At 39.0% G+C, this 21,887-nt stretch overlaps 1 protein-coding gene across 2 annotated transcripts; it reads right to left on the bottom strand.

The window, feature by feature from the left end:
* Positions 1-1,255: 1,255 nt before the first annotated feature.
* On the bottom strand, positions 1,256-13,082 carry LOC140962279 (villin-4-like). 2 transcript variants are annotated; one of them, XM_073421136.1, is made up of 23 exons: positions 12,754-13,082; positions 11,229-11,331; positions 10,916-11,015; positions 9,729-9,797; positions 9,414-9,650; positions 9,148-9,325; positions 8,936-9,065; positions 8,290-8,452; positions 8,042-8,189; positions 7,785-7,885; positions 6,754-6,909; positions 5,865-5,933; positions 5,702-5,770; positions 5,458-5,595; positions 3,976-4,104; positions 3,564-3,711; positions 3,421-3,431; positions 3,077-3,217; positions 2,815-2,940; positions 2,669-2,734; positions 2,188-2,515; positions 1,896-2,107; positions 1,256-1,821 (listed from the first exon to the last, which is right to left on the bottom strand). In XM_073421136.1, exons 2-23 carry the CDS (start codon positions 11,282-11,284, stop codon positions 1,708-1,710), a joined length of 2,889 nt encoding a protein of 962 aa, XP_073277237.1. In that variant the 5' UTR covers positions 11,285-11,331; positions 12,754-13,082; the 3' UTR covers positions 1,256-1,707. The 2 variants fall into 2 exon arrangements, with proteins under 2 accessions (XP_073277237.1, XP_073277238.1); XM_073421137.1 differs by lacking the exon at positions 3,421-3,431 and having other exon boundaries at positions 3,077-3,210; positions 3,549-3,711; positions 12,754-13,081.
* Between the last annotated feature and the right edge of the window lie 8,805 nt (positions 13,083-21,887).

The raw sequence follows: 21,887 nt of genomic DNA, 5'->3' as shown, positions 1-21,887 counted from the left end.
GATTTATATTAAACAGTCAAAAGATCGAAGATTACTCCAATGATGTAAAAAGTTGCTCATTTTCTGTCATATATGGACCCATCGACGACTGTGGGAGGCACATGCTTCAGTCAAAGCATCAATTTTGTACACAATTCTTCTAAGAAAACCAGCGAGGACACACTTATAGCTTGGATATCTTGATTTTTTAAACAATATTTCGAGTTCGAAAATCAATTATAACAAATGTACTCTTTCATGTTGGAAAAAATGTTCTTTTAGGAAAATGTAGAATAATACACCTACCGATCAGATTTGTTTGAGCAAATCTACTTGAAAATGGATTTCAAATATCAAATATTTATATTTTGAGCAATATTCTAAAAGCACGTAGACGGTAGGCGTGCGGTTATCTAGCGCCTAGGTCGATTGGTTATCTAGCGCCTAGGTCGATTTTTAAACGGTAATTTTAAGTCATTGTGTTGAATTTCAAATCAATCTCAAGATTGAGTCATTTCGAATCATTTATTCAAATACTTACTCAATCTCAAATCTTTTAATCCAAACAAAATCTAAATTTTTTCTTAAAACGATTTGAATATCTTGTAGTGATCGAAAACAAGAGTCGAATAGATTGCTTCGAGTTGTCTATTATCTGTAAAATCAAATTAAATAATTTAAGATTACGATGGAATTGAGATAAAGTAGATGGATTAAGGGAATATATTTTCATTTAAATTTCTTATTTAATTTATTTATCGATATCCAAATAACTTCAACAATAATACTGTAATCGAAGAGCCTGCGCTTTCTCCAGTACAAGGATTCACGTGATGGTGTCCAGTACTATTTTCCATTACAAAGCTTTTTATGGCAGCTTTACCAGTGCTTGGTAATAACTACTACCATATGTAAATTACGATATTGTTGACCGTCTCAAAGATAAAGATTCGTGAGACCGTCTCATAAGAGACCTACTAAGATTTAATCTTAGTTCGAGATTCATTTTGCAACAAATCTCTCAAGTCAAAAAAACTGAAATAGATCCCCTCCCAATACTATGGTTTTGTGCCAGACAAATTTAATTTTTAAAAATTGATTGTGATGAACTAAGGATAAACAGAGCGAAGCTAAAAAAACCAAAAGGCGAACTTTTTGGCGAAAAATCTCCCAAACTTATTAGGCACTTCAAAGTTCTTGTAAACATGATGCAAGATGACAACAGTTTGCTATAAAATTCTTGATAAAGAGTACTGAGTGAGAGACAATTAACTGAAATAAAAAAAAAAACACACTTTCTTATTGTCTGGTAAAATATAATGAGTAAAATGTTACATTCCTGTATACACCTTCCAGCCTTGGAACTACTGTCTATACTAAGAATCTCAACTTTCAAGCTCCTAACCACTCTGCTAAAAATCGATAGCCGAAAAAAATGAAACACAATGAAGGGGGAAAAGTATACAAGCTCAAATCAAACATGGAAAACCAAAACGAATACCAAGAAATTAACTTATGATACAACAATGATCAAACAAAATTCCTTTGCTCCAAACTTCGTATATATATCGAAGTTCAGCTCTAAACGAAGTAGCAGCAGCTGAAAAGTGCTGTCCCTACGCTTGGGAGATATATTCCTGTATAGAGTAAGGCATCTCTGCAATCCATTCGTGAAAACAGATAATGAATTTTGAAGAACACATTCACCGGAGGAATCCTTGAATAGATTTAGAATAAATGAAGTGACATTTTAAGCTTATTCTGTTTCCATTTTGGTAACTTGTAGAAAACATCCTTGGTCACACCAAATTTCTCCTTGAACTCCACTGATGACAAATATGTCTGCAAAACAATTCATCTATGTGTAATGAAAAGATTGGATTCTTAATCATGATTATACTTTTCCATAAACATACCTCTCGTTTTGTCACATCAATATCTGCCACTCGATCAGTTGATGTGGTTTTAAGCCGCTCGTATGGGTATACTGTGAGCCCTTCCTCATCCTCCGCGCCACCTTCTTTCAAATCTTCTTGGATGGTTTCTGGCTTGGGTTTTGTTGCTTCCACTGATTTTTCCTTAGAGTTCTTCTCAGGCTCAGGTTTTGGTAAGGGTGACACAGGGATCACTTTAACGCAATACCAGAAACATTAGAAATAAAATTTTAGCAAACGAACACATGATTTATTAAAGAAATTTAGATTATACCTATAGTGGAACGCGGAATGATGAAGTTGCGTGCAGGTGCTGGCTGTTCAAAACCTGCACTAAGAGCAGCTATAGCTGATGATCTTGAAGCCGATTTCTCTGAATCCAGGGTCACCGATTTTGGGTAAATCTTTCGCACTGTTGGAGGAGGAGTTGACATATTTCTTGCACCAGCGTTTTCAAAGTTTGCTGCGAGAGCATTGAAAGCGGGAGACCTGCCTCTTACCCGAACTCTCTCAGGGCTAAACGACATGCTTCTTGAACGCTGTGATTTTTCAGGTGCAGCAGATCTTCCGCTATAGGAGACAACCGCTCTTCTTTTGGGTTTCTAACAGGTGAGAAACATACAAGAAATAAATACAAGAGCTTCACGATCACCAGAAGAATTTGATCAGATTTTTTGTCATAGCATATTTGTGAAAATATAACTCATGGTCAGATGGCAGAAACAGGAGAGGAATCAGAAAGAACAGAAACTTACATCCATAACAGGAGCGCCACCATTGATAAGAAATGAAAGTTTTCTTTGGAAAGAGTTGCCATGCATCTGTAACCCCATAATTACCGAGTATATTTATGAGCTTTGAATTCCAAGGTGCATACAAGACTTACAGTAAAAGAACTCACAGTAGATTTCGTGGAGTCCCAAGAGAAAAAACGAGTAAAAAATGTTGGCTCAGACCCTTCCATAACGATATACATAGGAGTTTGGAGAGATGCCTTCTCAAGAAGAAAATCATGCGCCAAAAATTGCTGTTGAAAGCAATAAAAGTTAAAAATATGTCAAAATAACGTTTTATTTTTCCTTTCACAAAATAGCTTGTCAGTGTACTTTCATTAACAGCAGCAGTTTGTATCCAATTCAGCATGAAATCAAGTTCAGACATACCTCCCCAATATTTAATGCATTCATCTTGTTATTGGATTGCACCTGTTGTCCAACCCAAACAAAAATGTCCGAGTGGCAGTCAAGAATGAATATATCTTCGGTCATCAGATCGTCCTGATTGAAATTGTGTACTTCTGTCACCTATAATAGAGAATATAACTAAGTTTCATACAGGATAATTTATCAGTAAAAAAGGAAACTAATGCAAAATGCCTTTGTTGGGACACTCGACACTGATAAATACAGGATTGTCAAGGGAAAAAAAACATAACAGGGTCGAAAGCACAAACCAGATTCAGTTACTGTTTTTCCCAGGAAAATAAAGAGAAATGAGATACTCATACCTTGAGATCCTCTGAAAACCATCGGTGAATTTGAGCAAGGTAGAATAGTAATTGAAAAAAAGAAAAAGAGTCTCAGTTGAGCTATTCGTATATGCAAACAAAAATGGACCAAAAATCTAAACTAGTACTAGATGACGACATACCCTTCAATAATGTGCATGAGAATAGATGAGGATCACTTTCAACTTCTCTAGCAATCTTCTGGCTTGGATACTCAGATTTCCCCCCTAACAAATCCCAAAACTGATCAGATTCTGCACCTTCTTTTTGCAGTTTAGACTGCATGTTTGGCTGCAGATAAAAAGCTGGATAAGCAAAGCAGACATCATGCATATACCATATACAATTTAGCCAAACAAAAATTGCAATCCTTCCGTAATACAATTCTTCCATACAGTCTGCAGTAAGATGCATAAACTGTACTAACAAATGCCATCATCACAGCTCATCTTGCAAAACATTGTGACAAAGTTAAGAAACCACAATGTGACCAACTGATAATTCTTGATGCTGAACTCCTAAAGGAATAGGAAACATCTATTACAGCGGTAAGACCTTTATGAGATCCAGCATCCTCTCAACAAGTTCCTGGTCTTCAGATGTGGTAAGGCTTCCTGACCAGGTAAATACAGAGGACCCATTAAATAGTATGTAACAGTAGGAGGAGTTCAATGACGATGCCACCTGAGAATCAAATAAACACGAGTTTATACTCCTTGCTGCATAAATAGATAAAAACAAGCACAGGGTTAAAAAGAGGCAGAACATTAAAACTGGATGTTTTTTAGGGGGTGAGAACATGGATAGCACAATAAGGTAATATCCAATCACCAGTAAAAATAAAAGCAATGTAATATCTCCACAGCAGGCATACACGTGGGGTGCCAGCCATATGGAATCTCTATAATCCGACTATTAGCATTCATAATCAATCTCAGACCAACTATATCTGAAACCATTTGATAAAGGAGCTTACAAGCGTGCTTATTGTTGCTGAGAGAACTACAGTAACAGCTCTAGTTTCTCTAGAGTGGCTCTTTTGTTTCCTAAAATATCCCACCTTATAGATATCAGCTTATATTATCTTGATATGACTAATTTTCATATATTTAATATATACTAAGCAGGCGTGAAAAAGACATTAAAATGTGGAGTTTTATATAGGTACATACATATATAGCTTGGACAACGCCATGTATCAGGAAGAAACATGAGGATCGATGCAGTGGTAATGTGACTCAAATTTGAAATTAAATGGCAGTTAAAGACAAGCCATTCCGTAATTCCATTTCTGATTTATCTTGAGTATGTTATTTTGGTCTGGGATCAGCTTTGAGATAACAAATAGAACTCCATTGAGCAGTCTAATCCAAATATTCAGTTAAGACAACTTTAACCATTCCTATTCTAACACGTAGAGCCAGTGTTCACTCTCACTTGAATGCATAAATATTTTGATTTACAATGATCTTCCTCACACTTCCAAGTCAAGTGACCCCAAATGATTGTGAAATTGAGAAAACTTAGCCCTTATAATGGTTTCATGAAGATATCTGCGTTGTGTGAAGATATCTGCGACTTGCTAATCAATGAAGATGTCTTGTAATCCAATGTCTTTCTTTTGAAAACTCTCTCAAGAATATGTCATATATCAACGTGCTTAGTTCTTGAGTGCATACTATATTCTTAGTTATGTCTATTGCACTTGTATGTTAACCAAATAAGGTGTCTCTGTTGGATGCAAGCATAGTCAATTTTGTGTAATCCATATAATTTGTTAGCAGCAGTTTCGGCTGTCTTATATCCTGCCTCCGCCCTAGATCTGGCTATAGATTGTTTTCTTGCTAAAACATGAGACACTTGTGCTATGTTTTTGGTAGCGGAGCACATCCCTTATATAGTTCACGAGACAAACAAGGTAATCACCCGATTCTGATAGCATTCTCAGTAACACCTAGATTTCTTAAGCACGCATGACATAACACGTCCATTTTCTGAACACGAGTTTTTGACTGCTTATTATCGCACAGGACTTACAGATTCAACTTGAATTGCTTGCATATTATCAGGTCCACTACCCTGAACTCGAAATAATGCCAATCCATCTTCTGCATACGTATTATCTGGAAGTTCTTTCTCAGCTATGCGATTCTTGTATCCTTCACTGAGACCACCCTGGCGATATGCAGACAGTTAATTCGTCACCAATAGTATGCTTACAACCGTATTAAACTAGAAACAAGAGAAATGTCAAATCCAAAAATATTTGCGCCTCCAGAACCTTGAAGACTATGAAGCTCTGAAAAATGACAAAGAACTGGATTGGCTCATTCCCTTCGTAGACGCAAGCCTAGAAATTAACATTTATTCAACTATTAACACAAATATAAAGATGTAATATATTGTTTTTAAAAATAATGACTACTCCTAGGAAAGCAATTTGCCTGAGTGGGTAAGAACTTCAGAGACTCGACCATCTTGCTTGCCTGTGAAGTTGCAGATACTCTATCTACCTGTTAATTGACCATATTATCAACAAGACTAATAATTCATGAAAACTAAATTTATAAATTCGGTAGATATGGCCATGATTTCTTCCAAATATGGAATAAACAATTGTTTTAAATTATGGTTATTTAGGTCAAGCTACCATTATGTTAGTACTCCAAAATCTAGCCATATTCAGTACTGAAAAGTGACAACTAGAAGTGTCAGCCAGAACTTTCCAGCCTAGTACATACAATGAAAAAATAGTAACTTTTCACCACTAACAGAGATTTGGGCTCATAATTCATTTAAAAAAAACTTCAAAACCAGGAATAATGGTCTGGGACAACCCCAGAAGAATATTGCTCCCCTGTGCTTCTTCATTCTATTTGCATTATTGACCTCTATCCATTTACATTTCCTTGGGTTGGCCTCTGACACGTCAAATCCCACCCTTAACATGAACATAAAAGTGATTCACTTTTTGACCTGTTATTTATTCCATTAACTGGCCTTACTTGAGCGCCATTAGATGCCATGTCATTATGTTGTTTCTTCCCTACTCAAGGAGAAGAGATTTGTCAGACATGACTATTCAGCGTGTATTTCTTAAGTCAATGAGGTAGTTTTTTACATCTAAATCGTCAAAGTCAGCTTCATAAACTCTCTCGCCATCTTGAACTCTATCTGTCCATGATGCAATTTCATATAATTTGGCTGTTCAGAAGCTTTTACCAGCTTCAAATCTCCATCAGCAAAGATAGACGTTGGTGAATTTGAGTTAAAATGATAAATATTTCCAAAGATTAGAGCACAGTGGCATTAGATAACAAAGCGCGATTTCACCTCAACACTTTGCTTCCCTATCCATGTCCCAATGAGATGATCCTCCTTTTCTTCTCCAGGATAAGAATACTGAAAGATATAGCAATCTCCACTGTAAAACTTTGACTGATTAGAAGCTGGGAGAAGAGTCTTCTTTTGACCATTTACACGCCAAACCTAGAAAAGTAGTAAATTATAAATCAGTGTCAGTGGGTTTAAAGCAATCATAATGCACAAGGTTTATTTCTCACACCTAAGAGATATCATCATCAACAAACAAGAGCACTGGAGACATGTTTCATTTGGGATAATAAAATCAAATATTATAGACAATTTTTTGTTAATGAGAAACTATACTAGGATAATAAAAGATAACAGTCATAAAGAGCAACCAAGATATCCGCAGGTACGTCAAAGATAGATGAAACTCTGATTACATCAACAACATATAAAAAATCAATTCCTAACTAGATCTAATTTCGAGAAATTCTTAAATTCTGAATGCTTCCAAATCCAAACTGAAGCTCTGAATCTGATATTTTCCCAACATTCTTCCGCTGATTCTTCAGTATCATCGAATATCCTGATGTTTCACTTCAGCCAGATTGACCTAAAGATACAATGGACTGCCACACTCCAAAAAGTACCGCATCTCTTGCTAATATCGCGACCAATATCTAAAACGAACAATTCGCGTGCTGATATTGGAGCAACCCACGCCAAACCCATAATATCATAGACAACTAAATCCTCTCACATCCTCAACAATCAGTTGCTGGGCGAAAAGATAAGTGACATTATTGAGCCTTAAACAATAGTGGTAGATAGCTTTTGAATTTTGAACAATGGTTCAAAGTGCACCACCAAATTACTCAAGTTAGTTTCTTGTTAAAAGACAGTTAACTTTAGTAACATCCTTCTAAAGAAATCATGTCCTAAACCTGCTTGACCAAACATTACTTATTCATCGTAAGAGAATGTTAACAATAGACGATGCCAAATTTCCTGAAAAACTTTACATAGGACCAGATCTACCACAGGTTTCACATCACCTGTAAATCTCCTGAGCAATCTATATATGGTTGAGGTTCTTCCTTGGGGACTTCTGCTTTCAGAATACCCTTCACGTTAACCCCTTGGCGTTTTAGAAGTGCTGGAAACATCAATTGGAAAAACAGTGTGAATTAAAGACATTACAGGTAAATATTTTGGACAATATATAGGATAACAAAAATACAAGGGAAACAAAAGCAAATTGTAGTTGTACATTGTCTTTCAACAATAGAACATAAATCAGTGTATTACTGACCTGCAACCTTCCCTCTACTATCCTCTGTCACAGACACATTGCTTGATTGGGGCCAGTATTTAAATTTCGACCGAAATTTGACTGTCTCAAATCCCTCAATCACACGGATAATATGAGATTTGGATCTATCAAGGCTGTGCAGTAATTCCTGCACATGAAAAGGCATTTGTTAAGTTCATGGATAGGATAGAAGTTAGAACTGCAAAACCCATTGGAAAAGGCCAAGTAACTAAAGAAACTATACTTACATCAGCTGTGCTACACGCAGCTTTTCTCGACGTAAGTGAAGTATTTCTCCCCATCCAGATAAAAACTTCTATCCCACAATCAAGAAAATAGCATTTATATGTGTCTAATAACTCCCTCGTCAAAAAATCAGCCTCCACTGGTACTGCTTCCCCCTTTTCAACACTTGATCATAAACTCTAACAAGTCAAGATTCTATAGCTCCTCATCATAAACAAATAACCACCATCTGGCTAAATTTCAAATAGTCTGACAGCAACATTTACTTTGTAGGAAAAATATCAAATAAAATGTGCTCAAAACGAATTGACATTCATCCTACATCAAGAATATGTAGCCAACACCAACAACAATCAATCCAAATTCCAAGGAACAGGGTAAAAAATGTCCTACTGCAGCCTTATGCAGCATTCATCTGAAAACCAAAAGAAGCTTTACAAAAGAAGAGGTAGACATTGTATCAGTTTATTTCATGAACATTTATCAGCATGTGAATGAAATCAATTATAAATAAGAACTACTCAGAGCTTCATTTGGGTAAATTTCCCAATACATTGAGATATTCACAGACCGAACATTAATGATGAATCATGCCTTGCTAAGAACATGAGACATATGAAAGAGATTATTGAAAGCGGTTTTATATACCAGAAAAGTCTAGGAGCAACATCAGAGCTTTTGGATTCATCGGAGTTTGTTTTCCTCGTAAGTGGAGCAAATCCACCAAAGAAACCCCAAAATTCACCACTCTCTGCATCTGCCATTAATTTTCCGTCTTCTGCAGTCAAAAGAAAAGACAGCTGTGACGCATCCATCACTTGGTCATCAACTTTCAAACAACCAATGAGCAGTATGTTTACCAATAGCTGCTATTTCACACTTTCCATCATGATAAGTATCTTTAACATACTGAACAACTTCCAGAGCTTTAGCCCTCTCTGGAATAGATGAGTTGGAACCATTGAATTGAAAAATTTTAGACTTTGTATCAAGAATAAATATGTCATCATGATTGAGAGAAGATCGGGCAAAAGGCACCTACACAATCATATAACAAGATAATGATAAAGATATGCATACTAAGATAGTGCATCAAAAGTGTGGGAACAACCCAAAAAAATCTTGCCTCTTTCACATGTACGACATGCTTTCCTTTGCATACAAACAAGCGGGTTTGATGCTCTTCGGCCTCGATATGCTTAAATCCAGATGCAACTCCACCTTCTTGAGGTATTATACATGGTTTAAAATAGGAAAGAAACTTCTCCGTTTCCCGGCCTTGGACTTCCCGATATTGAACAGCCCGCCCCCCAAGTGCTGCATCTAATTCAACAGCCTTGATGGCTGCAGTGCTGGCCTCATCCTACGTAAGGAAATACTTGGGTAATAATGACATCTCTAGAGGCACACTAACTTTTTCAAAAGCAACATTAGGGACTACCTGACTCGTATCTTTACCAAGCCAATAATGAATATCATGGCGCAGGCCACCATTTTTCAGGGCAGTTGTCTGCAGAAAAGAAATATAAGATTAAATTGAAATACATACTTCCAACATCATAGTCAATAGTAATATCAAAAACTTAAAAGAAAGTGCGATAGCAAGGCAAATAGAAATAGCATAAGTAGTCGTTCCAACATTGTAAAAAGCCAATTGAACTATTGCCACGCGATGTCCAAGTAAAATTACTTGGGTCAGCAACCAAATACAAACTATGAGTTGCAGCAGGCCAGACATTGCCAAGTGACCAAAATTAAGTTAGCTGATATCAAACATTCTCAGTCCTCTCCCATTAAAATTCCTCTCTGTACCTCTTCACCAAGCAGGCAAATTCTTCCATTTAAACTACACCATAGGCTCTAAGGAAACTTTTACTTTCTGATGAATGGCTGATGCAAAATAAATATAAACAACATAACATGGGGTAAGCATAAACTGAAAAGCTACTATTTCTCCGAGATAAATCAAATGAACAGTAAAGAGTACATATGGTACTCTAGTAGTTTATGTATTTAAAATTCATAAAATGAGTAAAGAAAAATTATAAAAAGGCAGCACCATTTGTAATGATAGAACAAGAAACTGTATTGCTTTACATTTGATAGTTAAACCATCAAAGAAATTTTCAACAGGTATGATTTCTACTTCCAGGTAAATTTCTACAAGCACAATTTCTAATTTTCGAGGACCTCTAACAAACTGATAGCATGAAATCGGTATTATACAGCATGTAGAATAGAATCCTTCCAGTAACATCTCTAAGTAAAGGCATGTTTTATAATATCGAGAGGATAGCTGTTGGGTCAACGAAATTCTAATGCATAGGGCTAGCAAAAGGTTTGAGAAGGAAAAATAACGACTATTGTGTGATCCTCCAAGTGAAGGTATATTTATTACCAAACTGGGAATCGGAGCAAAAAGAAAAAGAAAAAAAGATTACCCATGGTTGGCTAAAAACTTCAGAGGAAAAGCTATACAATAAATAAATACTAAGGTGAGCAAATGCATATATGAAAGTGCACAAAAATCGAAATGAGAAGGTATTACAACATTGGCTTCTGGTGAGCAACTACTTAATCAAGATAGATGCAAATGGCTATTGTTGGAGTAGAAAAGCCAAAAGTTACCTTTAATATCACATAGGAATCTCCAGTAAAGAACTTTCCATGTAGAAACTTTGGGACTGGAATAGGGTTAAAATTTTCAATTCGCCATATTTCAATGCCACTAGACCGAGTCAAGAAGCTAAACATGTGGAGATTCCAGATACTGGAAATGCAATCACAGCAATTGCAAGTGTAACAGTAAAAATCCAGTTGCCATGGCAGCGGTAAAAAAAATTATGCAAACAGATTTCAAACAGAAATGATCAGACATAATTATTTGCAACTTAATAATAATGAAATGCAAAGACAAGTTTGATTGGCAGCATTCGGATACGCCTTCTGTCCTGCCCCTTGGAAAGCTGAATCCAAATCTTTATTTGAAACTGACATGCTCTTTTCCTCAAGACTTTTAAGAATTTTCTATACCCAAATTTGACCTGAAACAAGACAAGGATAACCTTCAATAGCAATTAATTGGGTATATAAAAACTAAAAGGTAAAGGTAAACTCTTAGTTTTACAAAACACATGATGATAGTCACATATGATCAGGAAAAACTAAAACATCAATTACAATCGGCATTCGATCCAATTGTCTGATATTGTTCAATCTTGGAAACTGTCAGTACTGTATATAGTTAAAGATATCAATCCACGTAATTATATCACTGAACTGCACACATCCATACCAGAAGTCCCAAGGCAATCAACATTCCATAATTAACAGGAAAACCTTATCCCAGGCCCAGGATACATCACAAAGACACAAACTACTTGCTGTCAAACCAGCTACTCTCAATATAAATGCCTATTAGATACATCCGCAACAACGATCTATAAGTTCATTCGGCTCGTCGGGGCAAGACTATATACTTCTCTGCATATTATTTCCCCCCACAAGCAGACTGGAAACAGCCGCTTCTCCACTAAACACTATTCTGTGTAATCAATTTTGTAAGTACATCCAGATTCATGCTTCTCACTCCAGATGTCATGCAATTATCAGTTCCAAGTCAGAAGACATCAACAACTAAGCCACGTACTCATGTCTTTTCTTTTATTTGTCAAAGGTCTAACTTCCATGCTTTCTATTGTAGATAAACTCACCAAGTTGTTAAAATATACGAACTACGCAAATGACATGGAGCAATTTGTAAAATATTGACATAAGGGTAACGGACAATCTAAAATGATATTCTCCCAGGAAAACCACCATGAACCAACAAATATAGCCATCTATTATGATCAAGCTTGATGCAAGAAACTACATTCCGCTCTTCTCAAGAAACTACATTCTGCTCTTCCCATTAATAACTACCTGGCCTCCCTCATTCGAGAATCGAGAATGGATAAATAAACCAATGAGCAGGATCCCATACACCCAGAGAGAGAGAGAGAGAGAGAGAGAGAGAGAGAGAGAGAGAGAACGAGGTGAAGAGAAGAGCAAAGCAGTGCAGCTTTCCAATTTGTTTCTCTACGCATAACCGATTGGTGACTCATTCAGCCAAACAATCCCTCTCTTTCTCCAATATTTCGGGACAGTGATCTTGAACTTCTAAATTTCACGTCTCATTCTGATGAAGTCATAAATTGACAATTGTACGATCAACCAATAAAAGACTTAACGGCATTTCAATATTGAGAGATAGCAAACCTCAGAATTTACAATTTTCAATGCTCCCATCACTAGTCCAAACGAAAAATGTCTCGTCCCTCATCATCAAGATTCGATTTTTAACAATTAAAAGACAACAACACGGCTTATAGCATCACACCAAATCAAATCTTATACAACATTAATGCTGAATAAAATTAAAACCGGTGGAACAGAAAGCAAGGAAACTCTGCTAAACCAATAACCTTTTTATCCGTGAAATATGCAAGTAAGCCTCGAGCCCACTTAAAATACTCCAGCCAGATCCAACCGAATCCCTCAATTGAGCTAAATCAACAAAGATTCCAGCACAGATTACAAGAGAAAAGGTGGGTTCAACCGGGTTCTCCAGCCCAAAAAGAGGAAAATCCAAAAGAAATTCGATTTACGGAAATTTAAGGATCAAAGACAGAGAGAGAGGCAGAGAACAGCGTGTGTGTGTTTTTGTGTTGAGAGAAAGAAAGAAGGGTTTGGGTGAAGGGTATGATTGCGAGTTCACCTGGCAGTCGTGCCTATCACTAACACAGCTAAAAAAAAGAAGGCTCGTCTTAACAAAGCATAATCATGTATAAACTGTAATGATTCATTAAACCCATTATTAAACAAACAAATATCAATTAAATTAATGGAAAAGAAGATAAAAACAACAAATTCAACAAGTAATCCATCTGGGTAGGGATCAATCGAACCTTTTCAAATGTGCCAAAACAGTAAACTTCTGCTCAATATTCGACGGGGAAATAGTTTTCTTTTGAAAGCCCACAAATGATATGGAAGAAATTACATTAAAATTTTCTTGAATCCCCACTTTAAGGAGTCAGGACCCATCAACCATTATTAAAGAAAAATCACATCTTTATTACTTATTATATCATCAAAAAAAGAAAAGAAATCAAGGATGGAAGCCCATGAACACACATCTTTATTCAAATAAAAACAGGAAAACGTTTAGGTAGCCCATTAATTATATTTCCACGGTAGAAAAAGAACAGCAAAATTCCATAATCCATAATTAGGGGGTGGGCAAAATGGCAAATGACTTGACTTCCGATTGGAGACCGGAATAGGCGCTGCGCTAGTCATAAAGGTAAAAAGGGTCTCATTTCTTATTCGCTAGCAAATGCGAAGATGCTCGGGTTATTCTCCATGCTTCTATCCTAATTTCAATATCATTAAATTATATAATTTTTTCGTATTTTTTAAAATTAATTTGATGATTTAATGATTAACATTTGATCATGATATGAGGTATTTTGTTTTTTAACTTCGATCAACTATTTAATTAAGAAAATGATTTTCTCGTGTTTATTTAAAAAATACATGAAGAAGTCATTTTATCAATTAAATAGTTAGACTGAGGTTATTTTACAAATTTTTCCCGTGAGTGGGGGGATCGTGCTAGCTATGAGTTTGGTATTATAATTTGACTTAAAATTCTTTGATCACCATTGTAGCTATGGCAAGACATGGAACATCTTTGAACTTCAACTAAATTTGCGGGAGTCATCCCTAATTTTAAAGATGATTTCATCTGTCTCAAAAACATTAATTTATTTTTTTATATACATTTTTAAAATTAATTGAAAAAATAAAATTTACAAATAAATATTATGATTTTTCATATTTAATTCGTTCAAAACATAGTTGCAATATATAACCAAGATAAAATGGTTGTATCATTTCTGTCGCAGCTATTGCTGAAAGAGTAAGTCTCTTGTGAGACGGTCTCACGAATATTTATATGTGAGACGGATCAACCCTACCGATATTCACAATAAAAAGTAATACTCTTAGCATAAAAAGTAATATTTTTTCATGGATGACCCAAATAAGAGATTCGTCTCACATAATACGACCCGTGAGACCGTCTCACACAAGTTTTTGCCTTGCTGAAATTACTTAACTTGATATATATTACTTGATTTGATATTCACTTTGAATTATATCCAACTGAGTAAATCAAGAAATTTGTAATCAAGGATTTTATCTGAGCACGATCTTACCCCAATTGCACATATTCCAAGTTTGGCATTCATATAATTGTGCATTTTTGTCAAGGCATCATTAGTTTTAAAGAATGATTCGGTCTCTTCTAGGGATGCAAACGAATCGAGCCCGTTTGAAAAATATTTGATTCGTATTCAAATTTTTTTTGAGCCGAACTTGAACCCAAATTATTTTGTTCGATACTTCGCGAGCTTTAATATTTTATTAATAAAATATAATTATATATTATATAAATAAATTTCGATTACTTATTTTCGAGCAATAATTTAAATAGTTCGCTAGCATATTTGAATATTTTCAGCCGAAGTCTAGCTTTAATTCGAACCGATACCAAGCCAAAAGTTTTAAAATTTTCGAACTTCTAAAATCGAGCTCGAACTAGAATGATACTAATTCGAGTCTTCAAATGTTCATCATATTCAGCTCGATTCGATTCGTTTACACCCGTATTCAGTTCTCAAAATTTCGAATCTCCACAATTGTTTGCGAAGTTTGTATGGAAAAACAATACTTGCTCAATTCATAGGAAGCCTTGTGAGGTGATCATTTGCATGACTTTCACCCACATATGAATTTCCAATGTTTGTGTCTAATTCAATGAGTGTGTGTGTATATAATTTATAATTTGAACATGAATGCCCCCATAGGGGGTATCGAAACATAATTGCTTGTGTAATAATAACTAATAACATTAGAAGCAAAATGACACAATAATGTTAAATGTTTCAAAATGAAAACAAATCGGTCTACTATTTATGTTTTTTTTATTTAAAAAATTAAACATAAAGGTAATATACAAATGGTACGTTTTGGTATTAAAACAGAAAGAAATAAATGAAATGGTTTTCGGCATAACAATATAGAGTACGTACCGAAATTACCATTCCCAATTTTTTTCTATCTACTACAATTCTACGTGCGTAAATGATTATTAAAACATATATCCAATTATATAATTATTTGACACAATCATACATTATTATACGAGGGTTTTATTATAAATGTATGTGCTTCGTCCACTAGTAAATATAATTATATAGAATATAACTATATATTTCTCTTGTCACTCCTTTATTTAGTGCCTAACAACGTCATATCGAACAAGTGAATTTTATAGAGTGTTTGAAATATTTAAAAAAAATATTATCGAGCGTTACAAACAGTTGATTAATATGCATGGTTACTAATATCAAGCACGTACAAATAATAATTCAGACAATATATAAAATAAGTAACACCATTCACATTATGATTGTTTTTCAACCAATATTATATCACAATTACCAAACAAGGAATGATCGATCGACGTTGGCTGTGGATCGATTCACAATGTATCTGATACCCCATGGATGAACCCATCAAGATCAGGCCCAAACTCCCGACCCATCTCTAGGGCCCACAGGTGAAGGCCCATGAGCAGCCCAGGTATTCTCCTATAAATATCAGGTTTGAGCGTATGATTATTCATTCACTATATTGTTTTCAGCAGCGCCCTTAGCTGCTCGCCCATATATCCTCAGTCTCTGACTTGAGCGTCGGAGGGGCTACGCCAGGACACCCTCCTGGCCCCCTTCTAACGGTCTTATTCTTGATTTCAGGCTCAGGGTAATCTTAAAGCCCACGTCTGAATTAGTGACGCTCGTTGGGATCGGACCCGAAATTTCCCGTGAGTATCACTTGGCGCCGTCTGTGGGAAAACTTGAGTTGAGACGTAGAGATGGTAGGCAGGAAAGGAAGTAGAAGGGCTACCTCAGCATCATCGCGTCCTCAGAGGGGACCCGAACAGTCTCATGTTGAGACAAGACATGAACAACCGCGTCTTGAGACTAGACATGAACAACCTCGTCAAGAGACAAGAACCGAGCAGCCCCTTCACGAGACAAGGGTCGAGCAAACCCGTCCCAATGAGAACGTGGGGAACTTGACCCTGGAGCAGTTGGGCCAATTTATCACCCGGACAGTGGATGAGGCCATGAAAAGGAATCAAGAGTCTGTGTTTGTAGAGGAACAGGCCGCTCGTCAGGAACGTGAGGAAAATGTTGAAATCCACCAGAACAGGGTGGAGGAGACGCAACCCCTCCCAACTGGGGAGATTAGTGAGATGGGGGAGATGTGGAAGGAGATACGGAGGTTGAGGGAGCAGGTAGGAAGCAGAGCGCCGGTACCCAAGAGAGGAAGCCCTTTTTCACTAGCCATCTTGGAGGAAGGGCTTCCTCTGAATTTCCGACAATCTAACATTGGTGAGTATGACGGACATACTGACCCTGAGGAACACTTGGGGAGATTTGAAAATGCGGCTTTGTTGCACCAATATTCAGATGGAGTTAGGTGCAGGGTGTTTTGTGGGCACGTTGGTGAGGTCAGCCCAGCAGTGGTTTAACACCCTACAGCCCAACTCCATACGTTCTTTTGAGGACTTTTCAGCTGCATTCTTGCACCGATTTGCTAGCAGCAAGAGGCACCAAAAAAATTATTTGAGCCTGTTCGTGATGAAACAACAGGAGTCTGAGACTTTGCGAGAATTTGTCCAGCGTTTTAACAATGCAGCGCTGGAGATACCATCAGCTACCCCGGACATCATGATAAGTGTCTTCACCCAAGGCTTGAGAGGAGGGGAGTTTTTTAAATCACTGGTCAAGAAACCTCCGTCGACCTATGATGGCTTGCTGGCTCGGGCGGAAAAGTATGTAAATCTAGAGGATGCCCAACGGTATAGAAGGATGGAGCAGCGGCCCGGGGGAAGTAGGATGGAGGGGGGAGAGAGAGGAGGTAGGAAGAGAGGTTCAGGGGAGAAGGAGGAGGACAGAAATAGAAGTAGAGGACAATTCTCATCACATGTTCCTCTAAACAGGAATCGCGATAAGGTAATGGAGGTGAGGGAGCCAGAGAGAAGGTGGGAGAAGTCGCAGAGAGCGGAGGGCGGTGTTAGGATGCCTCCGGCGGACAAACGAGAGGCATCCTCATTCGGGGACCGACTGAAGCCTCGCCCATCTCCTAGGCGAGGTCGAGGTCCTCCTTGGATCAACCAGAGGGTCGGAGAGCCGAGAAGAGAAAGGCGGGGTCAAGATGTTCCTCGGGAACCTGTCGAGCCGAGGAGGAGAGCAGATGAAGATAACCACCCCACGAGAGGAATGATTCACATGATCTCGGGGGGTGCTACTGATGGAAACTCTGGGCGAGCTCGGAAAGCACACGGGAGGAGGTTGGAGAATTTTGAGATATCCAGGGGTACTTACTTACCCCAAGATCCTGTCATCAGCTTTGGGCCGGAAGACTTTCGAGGTATCGTGGCTCCTCATAACGATGCCTTGATGGTGACAGCCACTATTGCCAACTACGATGTGGCAAGGATCTTCATTGATAATGGGAGCTCTGTAAATATATTGTTCAAGAGCACGTTGGATCAGATGAAGGTGGAAGGGTTCGAGTTTGATTCGGTCTCCACTCCTCTGTATGGGTTCGCGGGACATGCCATTCCGCCGCTCGGTCAAATTACTCTTCCCCTATCTTTGGAGCGCGACCCTCGACGAGTAACAAAGATGATAACATTTACAGTGGTGGATACCCCCTCATCATATAATGGAATCCTGGGGTGGCCAGCCTTAAAGGATTTCAGAGCCGTAGCCTCCACGTATCATCAGAAGTTGAAGTTTCCTGTGGGGAAGGAAGTGGGAGTCTTGTGCGGGGACCAGAAGGTCGAGCGTCGGTGTTATGAAGGGACGGTGAAGAAGGAGGGGAAGAGGGCGCGGGTGGAAGTTAATATGATTAGAAGGGGGAGGAGTGGGCTGCCCGTAGCAAGGAAGGAGGTTTGGGAGGTTATGGAGGAAGAACCGGAGGTCATAGTGCTGGGACCCGAAAAGAAAATGCTCAGAATAGCCTGTGACCTTGACCTAAGGGTTAGGGAGGAACTCATTGCTTTCTTACAGGCCAATCTCAGCGTGTTCGCTTGGTCAGCTCAAGAGCTCACTGGGACGGCCCCGGATGTGGCGGAGCATCGGTTGAACATCTTGCCGAATGCTCGCCCAGTAAAACAGAAGAAAAGACATTTCGGGCCTGAGAAAGATAAAGTTATACAGAAAGAGGTCGGCGAATTGCTTGAGGCTGGGCACATTCGAGAAGTGCAATTCCCTACTTGGATATCGAATGTTGTCCTAGTCCCGAAGAGTTCAGAGAAGTGGAGGATGTGTGTGGACTTCAGAGATCTCAACAAGGCATGTCCTAAAGATTGTTATCATTTGCCTCGGATAGATCAGTTGATGGACTCCACAGCTGGACATCAGTATTTGTGCATGCTGGACGCTTATCAAGGGTACCATCAAATCCCTTTGGCTGTGGAGGATCAACATAAAGTGAGTTTCATCACCTCTGAAGGAACTTTCTGTTACGTGGTCATGCCCTTTGGACTCAAAAATGCCGGAGCCACGTATCAGCGATTGATGGATAGAGTCTTTTCTGAACAGGTGGGAAGGAATGTCGAAGTGTATGTGGACGACATCATGGTAAAGTCTAAGGATTCAACCCAGCTCATACCTGACTTAGTGGAGACCTTTTCCACCCTCAGGTCCTATGGGCTGAAGTTGATTCCTCAGAAGTGTATTTTTGGGGTGAGGAGCGGGAAGTTCCTGGGTTATATGGTGACAGAAAAGGGGATCGAGGCCAACCCCGAGAAAGTTCAAGCTATCCAAGATATGGTCTCTCCCCAGGGACCCAAAGATGTTCAGCAGCTGACAGGTAGGATTGCTGCGCTGGCACGCTTTATCTCGAGGTCCGCCCACCGAAGCTTACCATTCTTTCAGACCTTGCGTAAAGCGAGAAAATTTGAGTGGGGTCCGGAGTGCGAGAAGGCTTTCACAGAATTGAAGGAGTACCTTGCCGAGCTTCCTGTCCTGGCCAAACCGGTGGTGGGTGAGCCTTTTTGGGTATATTTATCTGCCACTGAAGGGGCTGTAAGCTCAGTCCTTGTTAAGCTAGATGGGTCAGTTCAGCAGCCGGTGTACTATGTTTCGCATGCACTCAAAGGGGCAGAGATCCGATACTCAGGGTTGGAAAAATTGGCTTTGGCTTTGGTAGTGACAGCAAGAAGCTTGAGGCCCTACTTTCTATCTCATCCGATTGTGGTGCTCACTAACAGTCCATTGGGCAGAATCCTAACCCATTCGGATATGTCTGGCCGTTTGATCAAGTGGACTACTGAGCTAGGAGAGTATGATATCCAGTATGAGCCAAGAACATCTATCAAAGCACAAGCCTTAGCCGATTTTCTGGCTGAGACCGTGCATCAAGAAAATGAGGACACTTGGAAAGTATATGTGGATGGTTCCTCTTCGAAGGAGGGAAGCGGGGTAGGGGTGGTACTGATTTCACCAGCTGGGGAGGAGGTGAAATTAGCGGTTAGGTTGGATTTTCGAGCATCCAACAATGAGGCAGAATATGAGGCTGTGTTGGCAGGACTTCGAGCAGCCATGAATGTGGGAGCTACCCGAGTACTTATTTTTTCTGACTCTCAGCTGGTGGCACAACAGATGAAGGGAGCGTATGATGTGAAAGATGAGAAACTTATTGAGTATGCTCGAGAAGTGGACAGGGTCAGAGAGAAGTTCACAGATATTACATGTGAACAGATTCCCCGGAAAGAAAATGAAAAGGCAGACACTCTGGCCAAAACGGCTGGGACAATGGGAAGTTGGAAGAATAGAGATGTGGTCTTGCAGGTCGAACTCACGCCTCACATGAGTTCACCTGCAGTTGAGCAAGAGGAAGAGGATTGGAGAACCGCTATAACTGATTACTTGAAGGAGGGAAAGCTTCCTGATGACCCTTGCGAGGCTCGTAAGTTGAAGACGAAATGTTCACGTTATGTGATAGTCGGAGAAGTGTTGTTTAGAACGTCTTTTGCAGGGCCGCTTCTTCGGTGTTTGAGTTATCAAGAGGCTGATTATGTGCTCCGAGAAGTTCACGAGGGATGTTGTGGAAATCATCTTGGGGCTTATGCATTGGCGAGGAAAGTGCTGCTCTCCGGTTATTCTTGGCCCTCAGTGCTGCATGATGCTCAAGAGTTAGTGATGTCTTGTGATAGTTGTCAACGTCATGCCCGGTTGCAGCACCGACCGGCCGCGATGATGAAGGCTGTCACGGCCGCTTGTCTTTTTGACCAGTGGGGAATGGATATTGTGGGACCTTTTCCTATAGCTCCTGCTCAGAAGAAATTCCTTTTGGTATCAGTTGACTATTTCTCAAAATGGGTGGAAGCAGAGCCTTTTGCCAGAATCACTGAGAATGACGTCCTGAAGTTCCTGTGGAAGAGTATAGTATGCAGATACGGGGTACCTATGAGACTGATATCCGATAATGGGAGACAGTTCCAAGGGGCCAAGATCCAAGCTTGGTGTAAAGAGATGAAGATCCAACAAGTCTTTACCTCTGTAGCTTACCCGTAGAGTAATGGTCAGGTGGAGGTGATTAATCGGACGCTGGTGCAGGGTCTAAAGGTTTGACTTGGCAGAGCTAAGGGTAATTGGGTGGATGAGCTACCAAGTGTCCTATGGGCATACCGAACTACTCCGAGAGAAGGAACCAAAGAAACTCCTTTCAGTTTGGTCTACGGTAATGAGGCAGTGCTCCCGGCTGAGATTGGGTTGGAATCGGCAAGAGTAGTGTTTTATGACGAGGACAATGATGCAAGACGCGCTACTGACCTTGATCTTTTGGAAGAAAAGAGAGAGGCTGCCAGCATTCACATGGAAGCTTATAAGAACCGCATTGCACAGTCTTATAATCGAATAGTCATTCAGAGAAACTTTCAGGTAGGTGACTTGGTTCTGAGGAAGGTGCAAGAGGAGCAGAGAGGAAAGTTGGACCCAAAATGGGAGGACCCCTTCAAAGTGATCGAGAGGCTGAGCTCTGGAGCCTATTACTTGGAGGATGTGCAAGGCAAGGCTTTGAAGAGGCCTTGGAACGCTTATCACCTTAGGAAATATTATTCTTGATTCCATTATTGATGTATTTTATTTTCTGAATTTCCTTATGTAATCCGTTGGAATTCAATAAAATCAAGTTCCTTTTTTTTAGTTCATGAATGTTGTTGTAGTGTGAAGGTGATAAAGATTTAATTTCCTACTAATGCATCGCCTAGTAGAGGAGCAGAGGGCAGAAGAAAAATTTAATTTTCCTACTAAGGCATCGGATAGTAGAGGAGCAGAGTGCAGGAGAAAAATTTCATTTTCCTACTAAGACATCGCCTAGGAGAGGAGCAGAGGGCAGGAGAAAAATTCAATTTTCCTCCTAACGCATCGCCAAGTAGAGGACCAGAGGGTAGGAAAACAATTTAATTTTC

This window comes from Primulina huaijiensis, chromosome 17 (assembly GCF_012295235.1).
Source record: "Primulina huaijiensis isolate GDHJ02 chromosome 17, ASM1229523v2, whole genome shotgun sequence".
In the NCBI taxonomy this organism is placed as follows: Eukaryota; Viridiplantae; Streptophyta; class Magnoliopsida; order Lamiales; family Gesneriaceae; genus Primulina; species Primulina huaijiensis.
Note: the sequence above shows the minus strand (reverse complement) of the source record. Positions and strands in the feature narration are given on the sequence as shown.

Excerpts from the sequence above, each read along its gene's own strand:
- LOC140962279 (XM_073421136.1), bottom strand. The coding sequence starts at position 11,284 with ATGTCAGTTTCAAATAAAGATTTGGATTCAGCTTTCCAAGGGGCAGGA. Across the intron at positions 8,453-8,935 it reads GTTGCTCCTAGACTTTTCTG|TGTTGAAAAGGGGGAAGCAG; the intron begins GTATATAAAACC and ends TTTATGATCAAG. Across the intron at positions 5,934-6,753 it reads TAGGGAAGCAAAGTGTTGAG|GTAGATAGAGTATCTGCAAC; the intron begins GTGAAATCGCGC and ends GTCAATTAACAG.